The 23,902-nt window shown below is 40.4% G+C and overlaps 1 protein-coding gene across 7 annotated transcripts in view; it reads right to left on the bottom strand.

The window, feature by feature from the left end:
* Positions 1-23,902, bottom strand: part of BIRC6 (baculoviral IAP repeat containing 6) — a 338,837-nt gene that overhangs the window by 18,184 nt on the left and 296,751 nt on the right. For 6 of the 7 annotated variants that reach the window (XM_056567397.1, XM_056567396.1, XM_056567399.1 and 3 more), the window contains 5 exons: positions 15,877-16,022; positions 15,251-15,361; positions 11,914-12,131; positions 7,950-8,111; positions 4,844-4,921 (listed from right to left, as the gene is read on the bottom strand). In XM_056567397.1, coding sequence (XP_056423372.1) covers positions 4,844-4,921; positions 7,950-8,111; positions 11,914-12,131; positions 15,251-15,361; positions 15,877-16,022 — 715 coding nt within the window. The remainder of the gene's footprint in view (positions 1-4,843; positions 4,922-7,949; positions 8,112-11,913; positions 12,132-15,250; positions 15,362-15,876; positions 16,023-23,902) is intronic. The other variant, XM_056567403.1, reaches the window with a different exon arrangement.

Below are 23,902 nucleotides of genomic sequence, written 5' to 3'. Positions count from 1 at the left end.
TGACTTGGTCACCCAACCACCCATCATGCAATTGTCTCCATATGCCTGGACAACCCCTTTATAACAAGACAAAATTCATTTCGAAGAAATTAGCAGCAACTTCCAAAATGACACCGGCTACAACCAAGCACTAAGTAAACTCTCTCTCCTATTTCCTTCTTGCACATCCCCCTTCATCCTCATGTATTTTCTCCAATTGCCAAGGAAGCCCAGAACCCTTTAATTTCTGCAGCAGCACCCTGCTTCCCCGACCTCTACATTTACCAGATCCAGCAGTGCCACTTGCACGCAACTTCTGCGATGGAAACAGATCGCAAAACCCTAGACTGCTGCGCTTCCACAAACCCCGCCAGAGGCCTCTTGTGGCTCTTGCTTTTAAGCCCAGAGTTGCAGCCCGCTACGGGATTGCGTAAGGATAGCTCTGCTAACTCTGGTAAATGTAGAAGGTCAGGACGCAACAATTGATTAAAATGCCAATGAATGGATAATTGAAATAGTTAACATTTCCTTTATCAGTTCTTATCGGTGATATTGATTAATCATTGCAGCCCTATTTATAATAAGATTTTTTTTCCACCAATCTGTCTATTTGAGAGACCTCAGATCAGTTCTGACTAGAAGGTAGCACCCAGCAGTAAGATCATGCCCAACTGCTTGGGAAATAAAGGAAATTATAAGGTGACATTCCTCCAATGGGCAAGGAAGAGCTGTAGACTGGTCTCCTTTAGCCCTGGACTCTGTAACCTGTCCATGCCTAGGTCTGTGTTCCTTTAACAGTAATTGTCAGCACCATCACTGTCTGCTCAGAAATTTGCATTACCTACACAGTTTGAATGTGGAAACTATAGGAATGTAATTCATACACTGGTTTAACAAATGAATCCAAGCTTGGAGCACGACAGCTGAAATCATAAGCTCTTCTTAAAGATTGCTTGGGGGAGAGTATAAGTCATCATTATGAGCAGATTTCTGGATAGACAGCTGTAAGTTCCAGCATGATCTACACACTAAAGCTCTATTAAAATGAGGGAATAGCAATTGCTGACAAATTATTCATTTGGGCCCAATTCCTTTGCAGTATATAGCAATGCATGTGTGGGGCTTTCCACATTATCATTTATCAGATTTATACTTTGTCTATGCCCTGCTGACTTTCATTTAGCCAGTGCATAGAATGAAAAAAAGAAAGTTCTTCTAGGGATCCATATAAGTGTTATATACAGAAATCCATTTGTTCTTTTAGTAAAATAAATGCTTTACTATATATGTAAAAATAAAGTTTAATATGCTTGAAAGAAGAAGTGCCATCCCAAGGGGGATACTGCTGTATGAATATGTAATTTCTTGTTAATGTGATCAGTATATTGCTATAATAGGTTTCATTTGCACTAATACAATTAACTATAGTTCTAGTCACTCCCTCTGTGGATACAATAATCTTTCTATATTATGAGAAACATTTCTAAGTTGGTGCAGCTTGTTATGGTGATCGCTGACTATTCTTTGGATCTGTTAATGTGTCCCAAAAGTCTGAGGCAAATATTTGTAGCTTTTCCCATTGACGCATAAAGGCTTTTTGTCATTTATATCCTAGACCCTATAACTTCTTTACTTTTTCGTGTACATAGCTGTATAATGCACAGTGATTTGTAATTTTTAACTGTACCATTTTGGCATTATTGGGACTTGATCACATTTTTTTCTGGAATGTGATGTGATCAAAAATGAGTCACTTGCATGAGGCATTTTTTTTTCGATTTACAACATGGGATCACAAATTTTTTTTTTTTCGGAGTTTAAACTATTATTAGAAAAATAGGAAAAATGCGGTGATATAAAAATTTTATTATTAGGGATTATATTTATTTTACAATTAAAGTTCCAAAAGGGGACTTTTATAAGTGATCAATAGATTGATTGCTTATACAGTTCACTGCCATATTTTTGCCTGAAGCAGACTGTACTAGAAGGTCTCCCTTCAGAAGGCCTCTGGTTGCCATAGTAATTGGTCAGCAAGCCGTGATGGTGCAGATTGGACCAGTGTCAAGTGTGGCACCTGTCACTTCCCACTCCGCATGCCGTGGCATACAGAGGTTTAAACTTCTAAGATTGGACAATATAATATACAGCTATCACGCTCCTCATATAGAGAGGGATCAGCTGGTGTGTTGACTCTTTTCGCGATAACTGCCGAGTGCTGTAAAAAGGCATATAGGCAGTCATTAAGAGGTTAAAGGGCTGGACAAAGGGTCACATGTTTAATTGAAGGCTTAGTAAACAATCGTTACTTGCTACAGGGCAGGCCAAGACTTTTGGGAGCAGGTAACCAGTGGGTACAAAGACCAGGCAGAGATGACCATTCGAGACAAACTGTCCCATGTTTATGTATGCCTGTGTGAATTATCGGTAGTCTGGATGTTGGTGAAGAAGGGAAGTGGACTGATACACCAATGGGTGATCAAAAAGGAAATGGGCGTTTATTTTTCAATGAAGCTTTCAGCCTGTGATCTTTCCCGTCTCTCTCTTTTCCTCCAACCCTTGCCTTTTGCTTATTAATTGGTATGTGTAGCTTTATTGGTATGTTAGTGTAGTATGAAATATAAAGTGTAGGAACCGTGCCTTGTGCTACAAAGTACTGTGATATTTATTATACTGTGTTCCAGTCTGCGCTGCATTGCATTCCCCAGAGGAACCTCCCTGTATAGCCAATTACTGTCCACAGTGGTGCCCTGCCTCAGTCAGTGACAAGCTAAGCAGGTACAATGCATCACTAGACAGTGTTGATGAGTGAAGACACAGAGCATCGACAATATTCCATACTGAGCCATACATAACTATGGTGACATTACATGGCCCAAGATGGCCAGTACCACAGGTGACCAGTCTTCACTGGTTGTCGCAGTTACATGAAATGGCTTCACATGTAGGTGAATTCCATTTTATAAGAGTTTATCAGTTTTTTTTTTTTTTTTTTTTTTACAAGAATGGGGACTTGCAATGTGAGAAAAACAGAAAAAGGTAAGTATATTACAACCTTTTGGTTTCAGCATATTTTACTTTATTTTTACATTGAGGAGATCATTAAGATTGATCTAAAATATCTTAAAATTAAGCAGTATCTTTGGCGCAGCTACAAAAAAATACAACATATACAGCAATTCCATTATGCCTAGTTTATAACACATTTATAGTTATTGTTATTGAAACAGGAACAAATTCTAGCAAAAGAGAGAGGAAGGCTTTCCTAGGAATGAATACTGGAATCCAGAAGGGGTGCTTCCGGCACTGCAGCACTCTATCTGTAAACTCTGATGTATGGGAGTACGTTCGTCACACACTGACAGCTTGGGTAAAACTCTGCTTGCGGTGGTGCTCATGCCATAAAGACAGATGCAAATAGAACAAAAACAAGAGACGGGAAGACGGCACTCACCATGCAGGGAAATCTTTATTTTCTTAGAGCGGCATATCGGTGTAGACAGGCGGGGAAGATACAGAGGAGGAGGGGTAACTGGGACACAGTGTTTCGTGCGCCTGTGCGCACTTCCTCACACCGGAACAACTTCCTGTTCCGGCGTGAGTAAGTGCGCGCAGGCGCACAAAACATTGTGTCCCGGTTACCCCTCCTCCTCTGTATCTTCCCCGCCTGTCTACACCGATATTTCCTAGGAATGAGTTGCACTCCTATTTTGATGTAAAATCAAAACTTCTCACACCATGACAACTCCCTTTAATATTGAAGCTGACTCAATACCATTATGCCGGCTCCAGAAATCCCCACAGATCAACTATTATGGCTCAGCTGCAGATACATGTATGGATGAGCTGTGGTTTGCCCATTTAACAAACTGTTTTCCTAAGGATGGGCTATCAATGTATATTCCTGGAAAACCCTTTTAGGCTCTGTTCACACAGGGGAATGTCCACACGGAAAATCTCCATGTGGACATTCCCCTGACAGCAGAGCACCGGCAGAACATTTCTGTGCAGAGTCTGGAGAAAGAATAGACATGTCTATTTTTTTGCGGATATTGGAATTTGAATTTGTGTGTCAGATGTTTTCAGCGTGGAAATTCTGCTATGTGAACAGCACAGCAAAATCTCGTTGAAATTTATGTAACTCTCCGTGCAGAATTCCATTGTGTGAACATAGCCTTTAAGGACAACTGTAGTGGTACACATTTATATTTGCCCATGCCCGGGCCTCAAAAACAAAATAAATAAACTCATACATACCTTCCTACGAGCCCCCGTTGGTCCGGCACAGGCCTCACGGTCCGGCAGTGCTGACGTCATTCCACTTCCTCGGAACGGGGACGCCGCAGAGCCGTTGGCGTATCACCGGCCGTAGCGATGTCCCGCCCCGGCCTGTGATAGGCTGAGCCCACTTTCATGTAAGAAGCCGGCCAGAGCTTCTTACATGACAGTGGGCTCAGCCTATCACAGACCGGGGCGGGACATCGCTGCGGCCGGTGATACGCCGACGGCTCTGCGGCGCCTCCGTCCCCAGGAAGTGGAATGACGTCAGCGCTGCCGGGCCGTGAGGCCTGTGCCGGACCAACGGGGGCTCGTAGGAAGGTATGTATGAGTTTATTTTGTTTGTTTTTGAGGCCCGGGCATGGGCATATATAAATGTGTACCACTATAGTTGTCCTTTAAGGAGGCCACACGACAGCCCCACACAAATGGCTATTATTGTTTGCATTGGTGTCCTTTTATTAATGTACTTTTTGTGCTCAGCATATTTTTGTCTGACAAATATGTAGGAGCACTGTACAGAACTTCATAGACAATGAAAAAAAAGAAATGCTCAAACACTGCTCATACTTTTAGATACAAATACCTGCAAAAAACTTGATGTTTGTGGATTCCATTTCTCCTCTGGTCTCCCATGCCAAGTGTTAAGTATGCTTAAACAAACCTAAAGAAAAAGAAAAAAAACACAGATCACTTTAACACAGGCATCAATAAACATATTTAATGTTTGTCTATTGTGATGCAATAAAATAAGTAGTACTTTGCTTATGGTGTGGTTTAAGTTGCGGCAGATTACAGGATCCCTTTTCCATACATACCTCACATACAAACCAAGCCAATATGCCCTTAAAGGGCTTTTCCCCAATTCCCTCCTTTTCCCCTGTACTGTGATTTTCCTATTTTATTAAAGCTTCAAGCCAGCAGCAGCACTCTAGTGATGTCACCACTGCTGGCCTGAACATGTGTATCATTTGAACAATAAGTATACTCTGAATTTCTCCCAGACATCTCCAGGGCATGGAGCAGTCAGTGCCAATTTATACACGGAGATTAGGTGGCTGTTCGGGGGAGCCAGCGCACATGCGCTAGCCGATGTATTATCTTGGCTAAACTGCCCTAAACTGCACCGCAATGACGTCACCAGCCCAGCCATCGATTCTAGGCCTGATCGGTGGCCGGTAGCCTAGGCAATGAGCAGACAACAAAAAAGACAAAGGAGAGAACATTACAGCAAATGCAGGCAAGACTGGAAAAAACATATATTTGCAAAAATACTAACTTGACACTCTCTACATTTTTACATATAAACTTGCACTTGGGAATACCCCTTTGAAACCTATGCAGCACAGTTGCATATTGAACTTGCTTATTTGCATTGTACAAATTACATTTTCTTGCAGGACCACATATATATATATATATATATATATATATATATATATATATATACATATATATATATATATATACATATATATATATATATATAGTGTATAAAAATGCACACAAATGGTGTACGTCAACAGAAATTCACAGTATATGGCCCAAACTTGGTAAAAAAATAAATAAAAAAAAAAGAGATTTAAATATAACTTAATCACAATACTTCTTGGGTCAGACATTTCATATATTTTATTATATATATATATATATATATGTATATATATATATATATATATATATATATTTAGGGGAACGGGCATACATACTATCTGATGTAGCCAAAAAGTCCACTTCCAGTAAGTGCTAGATGCCTGACTATCTTATTTTAGCAGCTGCACAGCCTTTACCATTATGCCTTCCTTAGCTTGCTGGAGCTGACAGAGAATGGATATAATAAACTGCAATAGCAGCACGATTTCGAAGAAATTTATCCCTGGATAGCTGTCACCTGAACATTAAATGCATTGCCAGCTCTATTTTTAATTGGTTTGTTAAACAAGTGAGGGCCTGCTGTTATGGAGGGACTTCGGTGTTGCAGCACGGCTAGGGGCAGTTGAGGCATTTCTAAATATAGCAGAACAATGCATTAGCAGTCGAAAGGTTTAAGAGAAAGCAGATAGTCAGCAAGTGGGCTGCAGGTGCTATATTTGGACAGCTCAATCTAGATAAATGAAGAAAATACGTGGAAAATACCATGTTACACATCATTGGGAAACGCTTGTGTGTGCGTGAATATGTGACTGGGGGGATGGGGGCTGGTGGCGTGTGAAGGAAAGATTTCTGTCAGGAGCAGAAAATCTTGTTATATAACATAGCAGATTCATTCTCTGGTCTGCAGTGCAATGACCCTAATGAAGCATGTCAGAGTGTTTTATTATCTAATAATAGCGCCTCTACTCTTCTATCCTACATATAGATAAGCCTACACCATTGATAGAATCCAATGTCCTAGCGGAAAACAATTTGCGGATGAACACTAGCATTGTGTCATGCCACTGTGAAAGCATTACACCAACGCTCATTTACCACTTATTTTGGGGCAAAAACGGCCAGCAAAACAGCACAACCGCCACACAGCGTTCGTGGCAAAAATGCTGCAGCTAGATGTTGGCTGGGAGACAACAGGGAAATATAAAAAGCCAAACCCGCTGTGTTTTTTGTCCTGCTTTTGGAACAGCTTGGCGTTCATCAAAAATGCAGCATGCTGATACTTTGGCGTTTTTTTGCTGCTAAAAACTATAGTGGCAACATCTATGGAGGTAAGTAGTGATGCATAGCATCACTATTTACCTCTGCCAGATGTACAGTATACAGCGCTGCATAATGCTGTATACAGTCCGTGCTCCTTGTGGGCAGAGCTGTGCCTGCAGCTATTTAGTTATGGGTACAGCTCAGGTTGAGCAGGAGGTATACATTAGAGTAAAACAGTGATCTGCACAGGTGCTCCGTATTGGACCCATGGAGTGCTCGCATGAAGGCAATAAAAAACTGTCAAAGGGTCATTAAAAAAGCCAGAAAAAACATCAGAAAAACTCCAAAAACACTACAAAAGCCGGTTAGTCATGGCATAAAAAGTATACATATTTTTTGTAAATAGGGCGTAAAGCTGTTCAGTCAGTGACGCCTACTGGAAATCCGCTATTTACTACAAAGAATAGGACTGATCAAAGCAAGCCCTTGGGGAACATGAAATAAATACATTACACAACTCCTAGTCAATGCCTACGCTGCTCTCCAGACCGCCAATAAACTCTAAATGCTAGTTCATTATAAGGTTATTGTATATCATAATCACATTTACACATTTCTACATAAACATACACTACATATACATACACACACATGCTACATACACACACTACATATACATACACACACATATACTACATATACATACACATGCACATATGTGCACATATATACACACATACATACACATATATATACACACACACATACACATATATATACACACACACATACACATATATATATATACAAACACACACACATATACACACACACATACATTTTTACACACACACATACATATTTTATATATACACACACACACACACACACATATATATATATATACGCACACATTTTTACACACACACACATATATATATATATATATATATATATATATATATAAATATAACACACACACACACACACACACACACACACACACACTACACTCCTATGTTACTAAGAACATAACCAAAATAAGGAAATCCTTGTACCTTTCCATCGTTGTAAAGGTTTGGATTAAACCGGACACTGTGCCCGCCTGTTGTCTCCAAATTCACTAGTGGAGGTGAATTGGGGTAATCTTGAGGAAAGTAGATGTCAAATTCAAAACACCCATTTGCATACGGGGTGTCTGCCGGTCCGGTTATCAAAACCTGTGGAAATCAATCGTCATGTGGAATGCATACATTAGTACTCATAGTTATGAATCAGATTACTCTATGAAAATAATGGTAAGTGACTATAAATAAAACATAAGCTACATTTTCCACAGAAGAAATAAACACAAATAATTTGCAAGTTATTTGGGAGTGCCGAGACTTCATTTCTACTACTGAGAAGAAATGAAAGGCTGCACTCACCATCTGTTTCATCTGTGCTTTATTTGGATTCACGACATGGGGGTGCATAGCAAGCGGCAGTGGCAGTCCTGGCAGCAATTAAGTATCTATTTTGTAATCTATATAACTGTATACAGTCCTAGTGTCTCACAAGTATATGTTTTAGTCTATTCCCTATAGTTTCCTTTCCACATTGCGGTTTCTTTATATGTATTACGGTAATGCATTCTCTGGACGTGCTATGCCAAGCTGCCCGGTGTTGTGGCGTTCCGTTGGTTGCAGTGATGCCAGCGCAGCCCAACGCGAGAGGAATGTACTCCTCAGTGAGGGGCAGGCTGATGCACACGAGAGCCAGATCATGTGACCCGACGGCTTCCGGTATTGCTGCACACCTGTGGCATGGACACGGTGCAAAGAGTTGAGAACTGCACGACTCGGAACCGCCATCAACACTCAGGTAAGTGTGTGTTAGAGGTATTTAAGGAAGCATTGGCATAGGGTTTGACGTAGGAGCCAGATGATGCGCTAGGCGTGTGAAACATATGTCACTTGTCCTGTGAAAGCACCTGCTCGCTGGGAATCCAAATAAAGCACAGATGAAACAGATGGTGAGTGCAGCCTTTCATTTCTTCTCCACTGTGGATCATTGCTGGATGTCTTTTTGCACCATCATACAAGTACTTGTCATAGTGTATCTACCATCTAAGGGGCCATACATTGGATATGATGAACAGATCATAGGAGTGCCAGTTCATTTTCTCCTTTTGGAATAAGCTACATTTTATATACTTTGTGTTAAATGTCCTTGCCATTTGTGAAATCGCGGCTTTACATAAGACTAGAGTATCCCTTTAGGTGGTCGTCCACACTGCAGACATTCCACAGGCAGAATTCCGCTTGCAGCAGAATCTCATTGTTTTTAATGGGATTCTGCTGCTCTGTAAAGACTGTGGGATCATTGCAGCATAATTGGAAAGCAATTACACGCGAAGAATGAACAGTGTGTGTGTTTGTATGTGTTTTTAATAGTTTTAATTTGTCATTAGTCATTTGGACACATGAATTTTTCATTTTTGCTTTTTATTTTTTCCTTCTTGCCTTTTAAAAGCCATCTGAAGGGTTAATGCCAGGACGAGAAAGTATGCCCTGTGTTACCTAAGGGTAAATAATAAATTGACACTTTTTTTCAGTTTTCAACAGTGGTTTTGAGTAGAGATGAGCGAACTTACAGTAAATTCGATTCGTCACGAACTTCTCGGCTCAGCAGTTGCTGACTTTTCCTGCATAAATTAGTTCAGCTTTCAGGTGCTCCGGTGGGCTGGAAAAGGAGGATACAGTCCTAGGAAAGAGTTTCCTAGGACTGTATCCACCTTTTCCAGCCCACGGAAGCACCTGAAAGCTGAACTAATTTATGCAGGATAAAGTCATCAACTGCCGAGCCGAGAAGTTCGTGACGAATCAAATTTACTGTAAATTCGCTCATCTCTAGTTTTGAGCATATTATTACTTGCTGTTCTTTGCTCTCTTTGGTCTATATGCTTTTTTGCAAAGTGTCTGCACCCTAATAGTGTTATTACAGATGGTGCCGCATCAGTTCATGCAAGTTGCTGGGGGTAGCAGAGTGTTTGTCATCTATACAGAAAAAAAAAAAGGGTTGCTGTCATTTCAATTAACCCCTTAATGACCAAGCCCATTTTCACCTTAAGGACCAGGCCAATTTTATTTTTGCGTTTTTTGTTTTTTCCTCCTCGCCTTCTAAAATCCATAACTTTTCTATTTCCATCTACAGACCCATATAAGGGCTTGTTTTTTGTAATGAAACCTCTCATTTTGCCATAAAATGTACGGCGAACCCCCCCAAAAAAATTTTTAGGAAGGAAATTTAAATGAAAACCAAAATTTTGCACATTTTGGAGGGTTTTGTCTTCACACTGTACACTTTACGGTAAATATGACATGTGTTCTTTATTCTGTGGGTCAATATAATAAAAATGATACCCATGGCTAGATACTTTTATATTTTTGTACCGCTTAAAAAAAAAAAAACGAAAACTTTTTGTACAAAATCAGTCATCTAAAATCGCCCTATTTTGACCACCTATAACTTTTTCATTTTTTCCTATATAGGGCGGTATGAGGGCTCAGTCTTTGCACCGTTATCTGTACTTTTTTTAGATACCACATTTGCATATATAAAACTTTTAGAAAATTTTTTATAAAAAAATTTTTTTTTTATAAAATGTGACAAAAAAGCAGCATTTTTGGCCTTTTTTAAATTTTTTACGTTTACGCCATTCACCGTACGGGATTATTAACATAATAATTTGATAGTTCGGACATTTACACACGCGGCGATACCAAAAAAAAATTTACGCTTTTTGGGGGTAAAATGGGAAAAACTGACAATTTTCATTTTTATTGGGGGAGGGGATTTTTCACTTTTTTATTTTTACATTTTTCAACTTTTTTTTTTTTTTTACACTTTTTATGTCCCCATAGGGGACTATCTATAGCAATCCTTTGATTGCCAATACTGTGCAGTGCTATGTATAGGACACAGCACTGCTCAGTATTATCGGTGATCTTCTGCTCTGGTCTGCTCGATCGCAGACCAGAGTAGAAGACCCCGGGAGACGGCCGGAGCTAGGTAAGGGGACCTCCGGCTGTCATGCTGGATGATCGGATCCCCGCGGCAGCGCTGCGGGCAATCCGATCATCCAATCAAAGTGCCGCAACGCTGCAGATGCCGTGATCTTTATTGATCACGGCATCGGAGGGGTTAATGGCGGACATCCGTGCGATCGCGGATGTCAGCCATTACAGGCGGGTCCCCGGCTGCTGCTAGCAGCCAGTACCTGCCGTGTATGACGCGAGCATCCTTCCGATCATCGAGGCCATACATAGGAAGTAAATGTACGTCCTGGTGCAGGAAGTCCCGCCAAACCAGGACGTACATTTACGTCCGTGGTCGTTAAGGGGTTATCCAGGAAAAAACTTTTTTTTATATATCCACTGGCTCCAGAAAGTTAAACAGATTTGTAAATTACTTCTATTAAAAAATCTTAATCCTTTCAATACTTATGAGCTTCTGACGTTAAGGTTGTTCTTTTCTGTCTAAGTGCTCTCTGATGACATGTGTCTTGGGAACCGCCCAGTTTAGAAGCAAATCCCCATAGCAAACCTCTTATTAATTGGGCGGTTCCCGAGACACGTGTCATCAGAGAGCACTTAGACAGAAAAGAACAACCTTAACTTCAAAAGCTCATAAGTACTGAAAGGATTAAGATTTTTTAATAGAAATCTGTTTAACTTTCTGGAGAAAGTTTTTTCCTGGATCACAACTTTGACTTTTGACGGATGGGTATCTGAATGTAGAGTACCCAAATGACGTCTAGAACAAATAAACGGCAATGCTCTACTGAGAAGAGGCACTACAATAAGTAACATTGATGCTCCCTTCAACACACAATCTTATTCTGGTAGCATATTCATCCAACAATAATGCTTTGGATTTGTACATTATAGCAATAAGTTGCGAAGTAAATGTAAAGCAAGGTAACCAGTGGATGTATTTAAGACACAGTAAAAAGGTGCTAATAAGCCACTAATGCTTTACCTTCATGATGTCTAGCCGTTCTTCATCACAACGGACAAAGACGCTGGATGAGGACGACAGTGGTAATGACGTTGAAAGTGTTACTGCCTCCTGGGCAAGGCGTCTGGCTCGTGCTGCACTGTTTGCATCACTTGCGTTTTTCACCTGAGACATGTAGTGGTAATTCACTTTAAACATAAGCTTTCCGTCGTCATCTTCAGACACCATCTCAAAAGTATCTAAAAATAAAAATAAAATAGAAGAAATAAGAATAAAAGTTATTAACGTATTTTAGAGCTGTTACCGAAAACAATGAGGATCCTACAAGTTCGATATCTAGAAGTAATATTCTCCTTTATAAAATAAAAATGTTATTAGTGTCCTGGCTGTCACTTCACCTGTACATTTTAGTCCAGATCCAGTGCTGTCTGTATAAGCCTCTATTTAAAATGTTTACATTATTCACTTTTTATAAGGTAAAATGTACAACATTTCTGCACTCAAAATATTTGTTTTCTAGAAAATTCACATTTTACTGCTTTTTATAAGTCGCTGAGGGGTTATATGGCCAATATACAAATGTATGTGATACTGTCTAATATTTGCTTAGAACTGGGATTGAAAATGATTACATTTGTTGTGGAATTACTGAAGATGGAGGGAGCTTGCCATCAGTCACAGACTGACGTCAAGACTTTCCTCTTCTCAAGGCTCTGCACCAGCTGTGAGGATAAATTCTGACAGATATGAAGTTCAAAGAGAACTGTAAACTGAAAAAGCGCAATATTGTTCTTTAACTCTTCTTGACCAAAGGTTTGGGGTTTTTCACCTTTTGGAATGCTGCATTCTAAAAACGTATTTATTTTTTGTTTCTTTCTCCGTCTACCTCAAAATATGTATGGGGTTTTCTTATATAATATCTGAGCAAATTTTTTTTCTCAGAATCTTTTTTTTCTCAACATTTTACTGTACTTATATTATTACTGATTAATTTATTAAAGAGCCAAGTCCCAATCTACATATCATTGATAACAGTGATCAATATGAACACTGCATTCATGATTGTAAGGCTCCTTTCACACTATATTATTGTTCCGTTTAGGAACTTCCATCAGAAGTTCCGTCACTATATAGGGGAAAACCGGCCGTTACAAAACCCCTGACGACCGCGACTAAATCGCATTGCAGCCTATGGGGTTTTGTAACTGCCCTTTTGCACCCGTATATGCCCGTAATTCCTTACGGATGTTATACAGTGACGCGACATCTTGGCGGAAAAATTACTGCATGCAGTAATTTTTCCGCCACGATGTCCCGTCACTATATAACGTCAGTAAGGAATTACGGGCATATACAGGTGCAAACGGGCAGTTACAAAACCCCATAGGCTGCAATGCGATTTAGTCGCGGTCGTCAGGGGTTTGTAACGGCCGGTTTTCCCCGATATAGTGACGGAACTTCTGACGGAAGTTCCTAAACGGAACAATAATATAGTGTGAAAGGAGCCTAACCTGTTTTAGTTCCCTATTACAGTACAACTGACTGACGATCCTACAGATAGGAGCATATAATGCCATCAAACAGAGGCTTCTAACACAGGGACTGATCTTTTAGTCTGTTAGTTTAGGTGATGTCACATTTTACATCCGTATCATGTTAGCTGTACCCAACTCTAAAAGCAGCTATGTGACATAAAGCCTTCCTTTTATCATTATTAGTCATCTATATAAACACATTTGTATGGAACACTAAAGTTCATGCAGATTTGCAAGATTACTGTGGAGACAAAAGGTGCCAAAACAGCCAGACAATAATTTGACCTCATTTTGTCCATTAGCGGGCATACTGAAATGTCTGCTATTGAATTTATGTGCAGTCTTACAATAGAGCTAACAAGATGGTGTGTAATTGGGTCATTTTGTTAGAGAATCTCCAGAGAAGTGGGTCAGCCCATACATTCCCATTGTTAGAGAATCTCTAGGGAGAGATTTCTTAAAAGATGGTGAAAAACTGCTAAAACAAAGAGCTTACATTTAATTAAGGGTTTTCTTATAAAACATAAAAATGTTTAAGCAATAGTGCATTCCTAAAATCTATGAGATGTTTATATGATACAAATAAGATGAACTAAAGGCTACAGGTAGAAGTAATGGGTCTTGTGTTTTCACATAAAGCACATTCAACTTTGTGTCTTTCTGCATATTATTTTGAAGTCCCTGAAGAAACTCTTTTATAGCTTTAAACAGAATGTGAACAAGGTAGGGGTTAAAATAACCTGCACAAGGTAGGTGTTTAAAGCACTTTCCGAGGCATAACTTTGTAAGCCAAGCAATAAAGTAAATGAGGAAGTGTCCACAGGGTGGAGCCAATCACATCAAGTGCTCAGAATTTCTAGCTTCTGATCTATAGGAGGGGGAAATGCTGGGCACTTAAGGTGACTTGTCCCTTCTTGAGGGCACTTGCTGCTTGCCTTAGAAGGTGCTTTAAATTCCTGTGAAGGGGGGATGAGATGTTGCTCTTTAACAAAGTATGGGATCCCTGGATAAACTCCCCTCATGGTGTGGATATCTCTTACTATATCTCATTGTAATGGGTCTTCTATGTATGATTTTCCTCTGATACTACCATCTCACCATCGCCTGTTTGTTTCCCTCCACTTCTGGAAATGTTGACCTTTCTGGTTGTGTGCTCCGAGCTACTATGTACTGAGCTTATATGTACCTGACCCTTCCTACCCCCCCTACCCTTCCCTTCCTGGCCCCTCCCCCCTTTGGTTTAAGTTGACCTTTATATGGCATTAACCCTTTGTTATTGCACTAGTTCTGTTACTCTGCAAATGCTGTACTATATGATGTGCAACATTCTTAAGCTTCAATACATTTACTCCATTTGCTACTAAATTCCTGTGAAACCTTCTGATGATGCTTCCCTTTAAAACAGATGGGAAGGGATAACTTTTTTTTAAAGAATTAATTTTACATACTTTCCAGGACTTTAAGTCAGTTAGTCCTGCTTATTCTGCGAACAGACAGCTATCCTTGCATACAAAACTTCATATATAAGAAAAGCTGTCAATCATTTTAAGTGAACAGTGATGCAGGGTCTCGTTCACAGAGTCCTGGCAGTATTTTAACAACCTTTCACACAAATATAGTGTTTCATACAATAAGACTCAACTATTCTATGACTACCTTATGTTGAAGTTTAAATGAATAGTAGATACCTTTACAAATCTACTCTAAGGTATTGATACATATAGATACGTCCATCATTATGACCAATTGTGGTCATTCATACAAATCCGTGTGACTACTGTTCCAGTAACTAAATAAATAAATAAATGAAACAATGATCTTACCAAACTGGAGTTTTCTCATAACAGCAACATATTTCTCTTCCAAGGATCGTAAGACTGAAAAAGGTTTAGATTTCACAGAAACCTTTTTGGAGAATTCGGCCATCTTCTTTTCTGAAGAATATGAAAGAAAATAAACCATGTTACTATTTATTATGGACCTTGGTGCAAAGGAAATTGGTGATTGATTAAATGAGAAAAGGGGAGATGTATTAAAACTGGTGCAAAAGTAAAGCAGCAACCTGACTGGTTGTCATGGCCAAATTCACTGCTTGCTCCAGTTTTGATCATATAACAGTCCACAGTTTAGAATATTTTTTTTTCATAGTTTAAGGGGTTAAATGCAATTTCTAATCCTGTATGTTTTTGAGTGTTGCAACTTGTCACCACAGATCTCTGGTTGTCATCAGAAAAAAATAAAAAAATATTTTAAAAAAATGATAATATATATATATATATATATATATATATATATATATATTATTGTCCACATTTAGAGTAAAGAATAGACAAGGGCAAAATGTATTTAATTATACAAATTTCATTATCTATAACTAAACCTAATGACTTATTTGAAATACTTTGAATACCTCTTAAAGTCCCTGAACTGGAGCGGTGACCAGTCTTACCTTGATTTGCCTGACGGAGGCTGGTGGTGGCAGCATACACTATCTCTGCTGTTCTCTGAATGTCTGGCACCAACAAAGTTAGTCCTTCTGGCTCAGGATCCGATGCATCTGGTTTCACTCCAGATTTTGCCTTATCTTTCTTGGACCTATGAGGTTTTGGGCAGGATATAAAACAAAATATGACATCCCAGCTCCAGCGAGACATGGCAACATTTATCTTGGAGCAGACAGGCAGCACATAATCATTAAACACAAGCTATTTTTCCTATTTCACTGACATTTGGTGATTGAAACTACACTAGTGCAGCTTTGATAGCATATTGGTAGGGGGTAGTGTCATCATAGGCAGCCACTAGAAAAAAAATCGCTTCTGGCAATGCTGATTTTGCCAGGGGCCGCCCTGGTCAGTTTGGCATTTTCCTTGCAGTAATGAATGGCCATCCAATTAATACAAAGACAGCTTTACAACGCGTGGTGAAGTGAAAAAGGATGAACAGCAAAACAAATAAAAAAATAAATTATATATATATATATATATATATATATATATATTTTAATTATTGTTTTTTTACTGTTTATGGTGCTTAAACTTTGTGAGAAAATTTAAAATGTCTGCTTACTTTGGCTTCTACAGCCTCTACAATGTGCTGTATAAGCTCTATTTTGGCTCTATACACAGACTACCAGTATATGATTCTCCTCTGCAGACTAAGGCTGGGTCCACACTACGTTTTGTCCCATACGGGAGCGCATACGGCAGGAGGGAGCTAAAACCTCGCGCTCCCGTATGTGACCGTATGCGCTCCCGTATGTCATTCACTTCAATGAGCCGACCGGAGTGAAACGTTCGGTCCGGTCGGCTCATTTTTGCGCCGTATGCGCTTTTACAACCGGACCTAAAACCGTGGTCAACCACGGTTTTAGGTCCGGTTGTAAAAGCCCATACGGCGCAAAAATGAGCCGACCGGACCGAACGTTTCACTCCGGTCGGCTCATTGAAGTGAATGACATACGGGAGCGCATACGGTCACATACGGGAGCGCGAGGTTTTAGCTCCCCCCTGCCGTATGCGCTCCCGTATGGGACAAAACGTAGTGTGGACCCAGCCTAACATGTATCTGCTCTCCTTTTTTCTACAGTCTTTGTGAGCACTCCTCTGGGGGTGGGGGGTCTCTCTATTTGTCAGCTATCTAAGCTAGTCTGTAGCCACTCCCCAGCTGTTATCTCTAATAAACTGCAAAGGAAATTTCCAATGAAAACTAATTTGTAAAGTTACTTTTTGCATTAAAGAGAATCTGACACCCCTGTTCACCCGCACTTAACCCAATATACTGGGTTATAGTGCAGGTGACTAGCTTTACAAAGAGGGGTCACTTAAATCAGTTATCTTCCTGTTGCATTGCGCTCCAGCGCGCAAAGGAGGCAGGGAGCAGCCTAACTCCGCTCCTCTGTCTCTTCCATATTCCATGGTGCTGTCATAATTATGCTAATGAAGGCCACGGGTGAGCGCACAAGTAACAGAGCACTTTGTGGCATTCATTAGCAAATTATGGAAACGGAATGGACAAAGAATATGGAGGAGGCAGGAGAGCTGGGTGAGCAGACCCCCTGCTTCCATTGTGCACTGGAGCGCAATGCAGCAGGAAGATTACAGTGCCAGAATTCTGCATATACAGTCATGGCTGTAAATGTTGGCACCCCTGAAATTTTTCTCGAAAATGAAGTATTTCTCACAGAAAAGGATTACAATAACACATGTTTTGCTATACACATTTATTCCCTTTGTGTGTATTGGAACTAAACCAAAAAAGGGAGGAAAAAAGCAAATTGGACATAATGTCACACCAAACTCCAAAAACAGGCTGAACAAAATTATTGGCACCCTTAACTTAATATTTCAAATATTATATTTGGAAAAAAAATGAAATCAGTCGCTTCCTATAACCATCAATAAGCTTCTTACACCTCTCAGCCGGAATGTTTGACCACTCTTCCGTTGCAAACTGCTCCAGGTCTCTCTTATTGGAAAGGGCGCCTTTTCCCAACAGCAATTTTAAAATCTCTCCACAGGTGTTCAATGGGATTTAGATCTGGACTCATTGCTGGCCACTTCAGAACTCTCCAGCGCTTTGTTGCCATCCATTTCTGGGTGCTTTTTGACATATGTTTGGGGTCATTGTCCTGCTGGAAGACCCAAGATCTCGGATGCAAACCCAGCTTTCTGACACTTGGCTGTACAGTGCGACCCAAAGTCGGTTGGTAATCCTCAGATTTCATGCCTTGCACACATTCAAGGCACCCAGTGCCAGAGGCAGCAAAACAACCCCAAAACATCATTGGAACCTTCACCATATTTCACTGTAGGTACTGTGTTCTTTTCTTTGTAGGCCTCATTCCGTTTTCGGTAAACAGTAGAATGATGTGCTTTACCAAAAAGCTCCATCTTGGTCTCATCTGTTCACAAGACGTTTTCCCAGAACTTTGGCTTACTCAAGTTCATTTTGGTAAAATGTAGTCTTGCTTTTTTATGTCTCCGTGTCTGCAGTGGGGTCCTCCTGGGTCTCCTGCCATAGCGTTTTATTTTATTTAAATGTAAACGGATAGTTTGCGCTGACACTGATGCTCCCTGAGCCTGCAGGACAGCTTGAATATCTTTGGAACTAGTTTGGGGCTGCTTATTCACCATCAGGACTATCCTGCATTGACACCTTTCATCAATTTTTCTCTTCTGTCCACGCCCAGGGAGATTAGCTACAGTGCCATGGGTTGCAAACCTCTTGATAATGTTGTGCACTGTGGACAAAGACAAATCTAGATCTCTAGAGATGGACTTGTAACCTTGAGATTGTTGATATTTTTCCACAATTTTTGTTCTCAAGTCCTCAGACAGTTCTCTTCTCTTTCTGTTGTCCATGCTTAGTGTGGCACACACAATACAAAAGACCAAGTGAACTTCTCTCCTTTCTCTCTGCTTTCAGGTGTGATTTTTATATTGCCCACACCTGTTACTTGCCCCAGGTGAGTTTAAAGGAACATCACATGCTTTAAACATTCTTATTTTTCCACAATTTTGAAAGCGTGCCAATTATTTTGTCCCATTTCTTGAGTTTGGTGTGACATTATGTCCAATTAGCTTTTTTTTCCTCCTTTTTTGGTTTAGTTCCAATACACACAAAGGTAATAAACATGTGTATAGCAAAACATGTGTTACTGCAATCCTTTTCTGTGAGAAATACTTCATTTTCTTGAATAATTTCAGGGGCGCCAACATTTACGGCCATCACTGTATTGAACAAATTTAAGTGACCCCTCTTTGTAAAGCTGTTCAACCGCACTATAACCCACTGTATTGGGTTTAGTTCGGGGAACTGGTTGTCAGATTCTCTTAAAAAGGGGTCCTCCAGGGGAAAACTTTTTTTTTTTTTTTTTTAAATCAACTGGTGCCAGAAAGATAAACAGATTTGTAAATCTTAATCCTTCCAGTACTTATTAGCTCCTGAATACTACAGAGGAAATTATATTCTTTTTGGAACACAGTGCTCTATGCTGAATCGCGAGCACAGTGCTCTCTGATGACATCTCTGTCCATTTTAGGAACTGACCAGAGCAGCATATGTTTGCTGGGGGGATTTTCTCTTACTCTGGACAATTCTTAAAATGGACAGAGGTGTCAGCAGAGAGCGCCGTTCTTGTGATGTCAGCAGAGAGCGCCGTGCTTGTGATGTCAGCAGAGAGCTCTGTGTTCCAAAAAGTAAACAATTTCCTCTGTAGTATTCAGCAGCTAATAAGAACTGGAAGGATTAAGATTTTTTAATAAGTAATTTACAAATCGTTTATATTTCCGGCACCAGTGGATTTAGAAAAAAAAAAAAAAAAAAAAAAAACTTTTCCACAGGAGTACCCCTATTAAGGAAAAACAATAACACAATAATCTATCTATATATATATATATATATATATATATATATATATATATATAAAACTCAATGTGTGTGTGTATGTATGTATGTATGTGTGTATGTTCCAGCATCACGTCCAAACGGCTAAAGGTTTTTGTTTATAGTCCCATGCAAATCAATGAGAAATGTATGTTCCCAAATAATTTCCGTATGGCTGGAGATATTTCAATACCTGGTACACATATTACAGGTCGGGATAGGAGGTCTGGATAGGAAGTCAAAAGCTTCCTTTGTTGATTTTCCTCCAAAACAAGGAATAGGAAGGAAAAACCGGGCAACGCTGGGTACTCAGCTAGTCTATATATATATATATATATATATATATATATATATATATATATATATATATATATATATATACACACCGTATTTATCGGCGTATAACACGAACTTTTTAGGCTAAAATTTTTAGTCTAAAGTCTATGTGCGTGTTATACGCCGATACCGCCCCAGGAAAGGCAGGGGGAGAGAGGCCGTCGCTGCCCGCTTCTCTCCCCCTGCCTTCCCTGGGGTCTAGAGCCCTGCTGCCGGCCCTTCTCACCCCCTGGCTATCGGCGCCGCTGCCCGTTCTGTCCCCCTGACTATCGGTACCGGCGCCGATAGCCAGGGAGAGAGAAAGGGCAGCGGCACCCATTGCCGGCGCCGCTGCCCCGTTGCCTCCCCCCATCCCCGGTGGCATAATTACCTGGGTCGGGGCCGCGCTGCTGCAGGCCTCCGGCGTGCGTCCCCTTCGTCGTTGCTATGCGCTGCACGGCGCGGCGCATGACGTCAGTGCGCCGCGCCGTGCATAGCAACGACGCAGGGGACGCACGCCGGAGGCCTGCAGCAGCGCGGACCCGACCCAGGTAATTATGCCACCGGGGATGGGGGGAGGCAACGGGGCAGCGGCGCCGGCAATGGGTGCCGCTGCCCCTTCTCTCCCCCTGGCTATCGGCGCCAGCAATGGGGCGCCGGTACCGATAGTAAGGGGGACAGAACGGGCAGCGGCGCCGATAGCCAGGGGGAGAGAAGGGCCGGCAGCACGGCTCTAGACCCCAGGAAAGGCAGGGGGAGAGAAGCGGGCAGCGACGGCCTCTCTCCCTCTGCCTTTCCTGGGGATGTATCGGGGTATACACGCACCCTCATTTTACCATGGATATTTGGGTAAAAAACTTTTTTTTACTCAAATATCCTTGGTAAAATGACGGTGCGTGTTATAGGCCGGTGCGGGGTATACCCCGATAAATATGGTGTGTATATATATATATATATATATATATATATATATATATATACACTCAATGAATGTGTGTGTGTGTGTATGTTCCAGTATCACGTCCAAACGGCTAAAGATATTAACATGAAACTTGGCACACGTTACTTATATGTCAATAACAAAATATGATACATAATTTAACCCTTACTCACCCCCATTTGCCCGGGTCAAGGTTTTTGTTTAAGGTCCCATACAAGTCTATGGGAAATATATGTTACTGCATAACTTCCAAACGGCTGGAGTTATTTCGATAATACTTGGTCACGTGACATATATGTCCACTTAAAATATATGATAGTTAATTTAACGCTTAACTACCCCCATTTATGAGGCTCAGGGTTTTTGTTTAAAGTTCCATGCAAATCAATGGGAAATTTATGTTCCCACATAACTTCCGTACGGCTGGAGATATTTCAATACCACCTAGTACACATTGCTTATATGCCAAATAAAAATATTTGATAGTTAAATTAACCCTTACCTACACCCTTATATAAAAAATGGGTTTTTGTTTCAAGTCCCATGCAAGTATATGGGACTTCCAGTACCTTACTCCACAAGCTCAGCCTGCATCTCTGAATGTGTCATTCCGGCTTGCAAGCCACACCCCATCTCAAGGCACACCAACATTTTAAGCCCCAACCCCTTTTATTATCTTCCCTTTTTGTGCATCAGTCTGGCTTCTAAATCACGTCCGGCATATGAGGACGGGATATGAGGTTGAGATATGAGGATGGGGTATGGGGTTGGGATATGACAACAATACATGAGGATGGGATATGAAGTCAAAAGCTTCCTCCTCTGTTGATTTTCCTCCCCAACAAGGATTAGGAAGGAAAAACCGGGCAATGCCGGGTACCCAGCTAGTTAATAATTAAAATAAATTATACAATAAATAAAATCAATGCTAAGGTGTCCATAGCCTTTAAGGTCCTAATAGTCCTCTTAAAACATTGGTGACTTCATTCTCCAGGAAAGAAGCCACAACAATTCTGAATGGGAACCTGGAAGAGAATGTGTGACAGTTTCCTTAAAGACAACACTCATGGTTGAATGGTGTAGCAAAAAGTAGCATTTTCAATGTTTTAACATTGATAAGGTGATTTTCAAGTAGAATAGCCGAGTATTAATGTGAACTTATTAGATTAACCATACTAATTTAGATCCCAGTACACAACTTTCGTTTCTGCCAAGGACCCAGAGTGTGATGACAATCTGAGGAAGGAGGGTTCTACCCCTGAAACACATAATTGGTCGTTTACTGAATAAACATAGTGCCAGGTGGCACTTTAAATGCTATATTCGCTTTGGACACCTTTATTTTATTTAATTACTGGAACTATGAACAGCGCCTGATGCGCGGGTCATTTTATTTCCCTAGAGGACCCAGAGAGACCATCTTAAATACAGGATCATGCAGGAAGCACACCACCAGCAAGCAAGTGTCTCAGACAAAACAATGCCAAGCAGTCAATGGCCTAAACATGAGGAGGGAGGTATATACGCCATCTCAGGTACACATGACAACCCCGTCTGGAGATGGGAAATGAGTCAGGACCTGTATTTAGTAAACTTTCGTCTGGTTACTTATGTAGTAGAGGACAAGTAGGGCTCAATGACCTAAACAATCCAGTTATATCATTTGGGAACAAATAACATAAATGAAGCTGTATTGTAGCAGGAAATTGGTCTTTGAGTAACACAATTACACCCTTAACAACTGATCTGGAAAAATCAGACCAGTGTTTGCCTACTACTACTGACAAACTTCAAACTAGTTCCTGCAGCACTTGTAGGCAAGTATATCCTGCTCAGGAGAAGTTACTTCCTTTTTTCACTATGTGTTAGCACCTTCTAGTGGCAGCAGCCTATGTTCTCCTATAAACCACCCCCCCTCCATGAAACGACCGAGAAATCACTTTCATGGATAATGAGAAGACCTTATACTCAATAACTACAGTAAAGCTGAACAGTAATCCATTGTCTAGAATCCATGGACAAAACCAAAAAGACATCCAGCAGATAAATTACTTATCTCAGTCAGCTCAGGGATTACTACATTCTAACAGCTATTCTTGGGATCAAATTACTCGAGAAATAGAAAGTTTGCGAAATGCTGAAATATTAAACTGCTTCTTTAGGAATACAGACTTATCAAATCTTGAAATCTTTGGGGTAGACTCGGAAGTCACAAATCACATCAGCATTATATTTTCAAATAGCATTACCAGAGAATTCACTTGCTGTATGATTAGGTGTTCAACCCATGGGGATGTGAGGAGACATAGGCAAGGTGTACAGTCGCTTCCACGCTACAGACAATAAAATATATATTCCTTTGCAATCAGCTTTCCTTGCATTCAGCAAATTATCTGTTTGCAGATATAGAAGACGTTTGAGGCATTTTCTTAGAAATCACTGAAACTAACAGCTGTCAGGACATTGACTGCACAAGAAGTTTTCTTAGACAAGGTAGTTGGAAACAAACAATAGTAATGTCAGCTTTTACACAAGTTGCTTCTCTTGCTGATCCATATTAGAGTCATGTGCATTTAAATTGCACTATTCAGCCTTTAGGAAGGGTTTATGCCATGGAAATCTGCAGTACAGAAGCCATAAAAGCAAAATCTGTAGTCTGACACTTTACTGTCCAATTTGGCATCAGTCAACATGAAGCGGTTGGAGAAAAAACACTGCGGTATATATCCTCCAGTGACAAGGGAACAATGTGGCAAACATGCTTTTTTTTGTATAAAAATAAATATGATTGGGGATTAGACTAAATGAAATAAATGGCGAACAAGCCATTTTT

Source organism: Hyla sarda, chromosome 3 (assembly GCF_029499605.1).
Source record: "Hyla sarda isolate aHylSar1 chromosome 3, aHylSar1.hap1, whole genome shotgun sequence".
Lineage (NCBI taxonomy): Eukaryota > Metazoa > Chordata > Amphibia > Anura > Hylidae > Hyla > Hyla sarda.
Note: the sequence above shows the minus strand (reverse complement) of the source record. Positions and strands in the feature narration are given on the sequence as shown.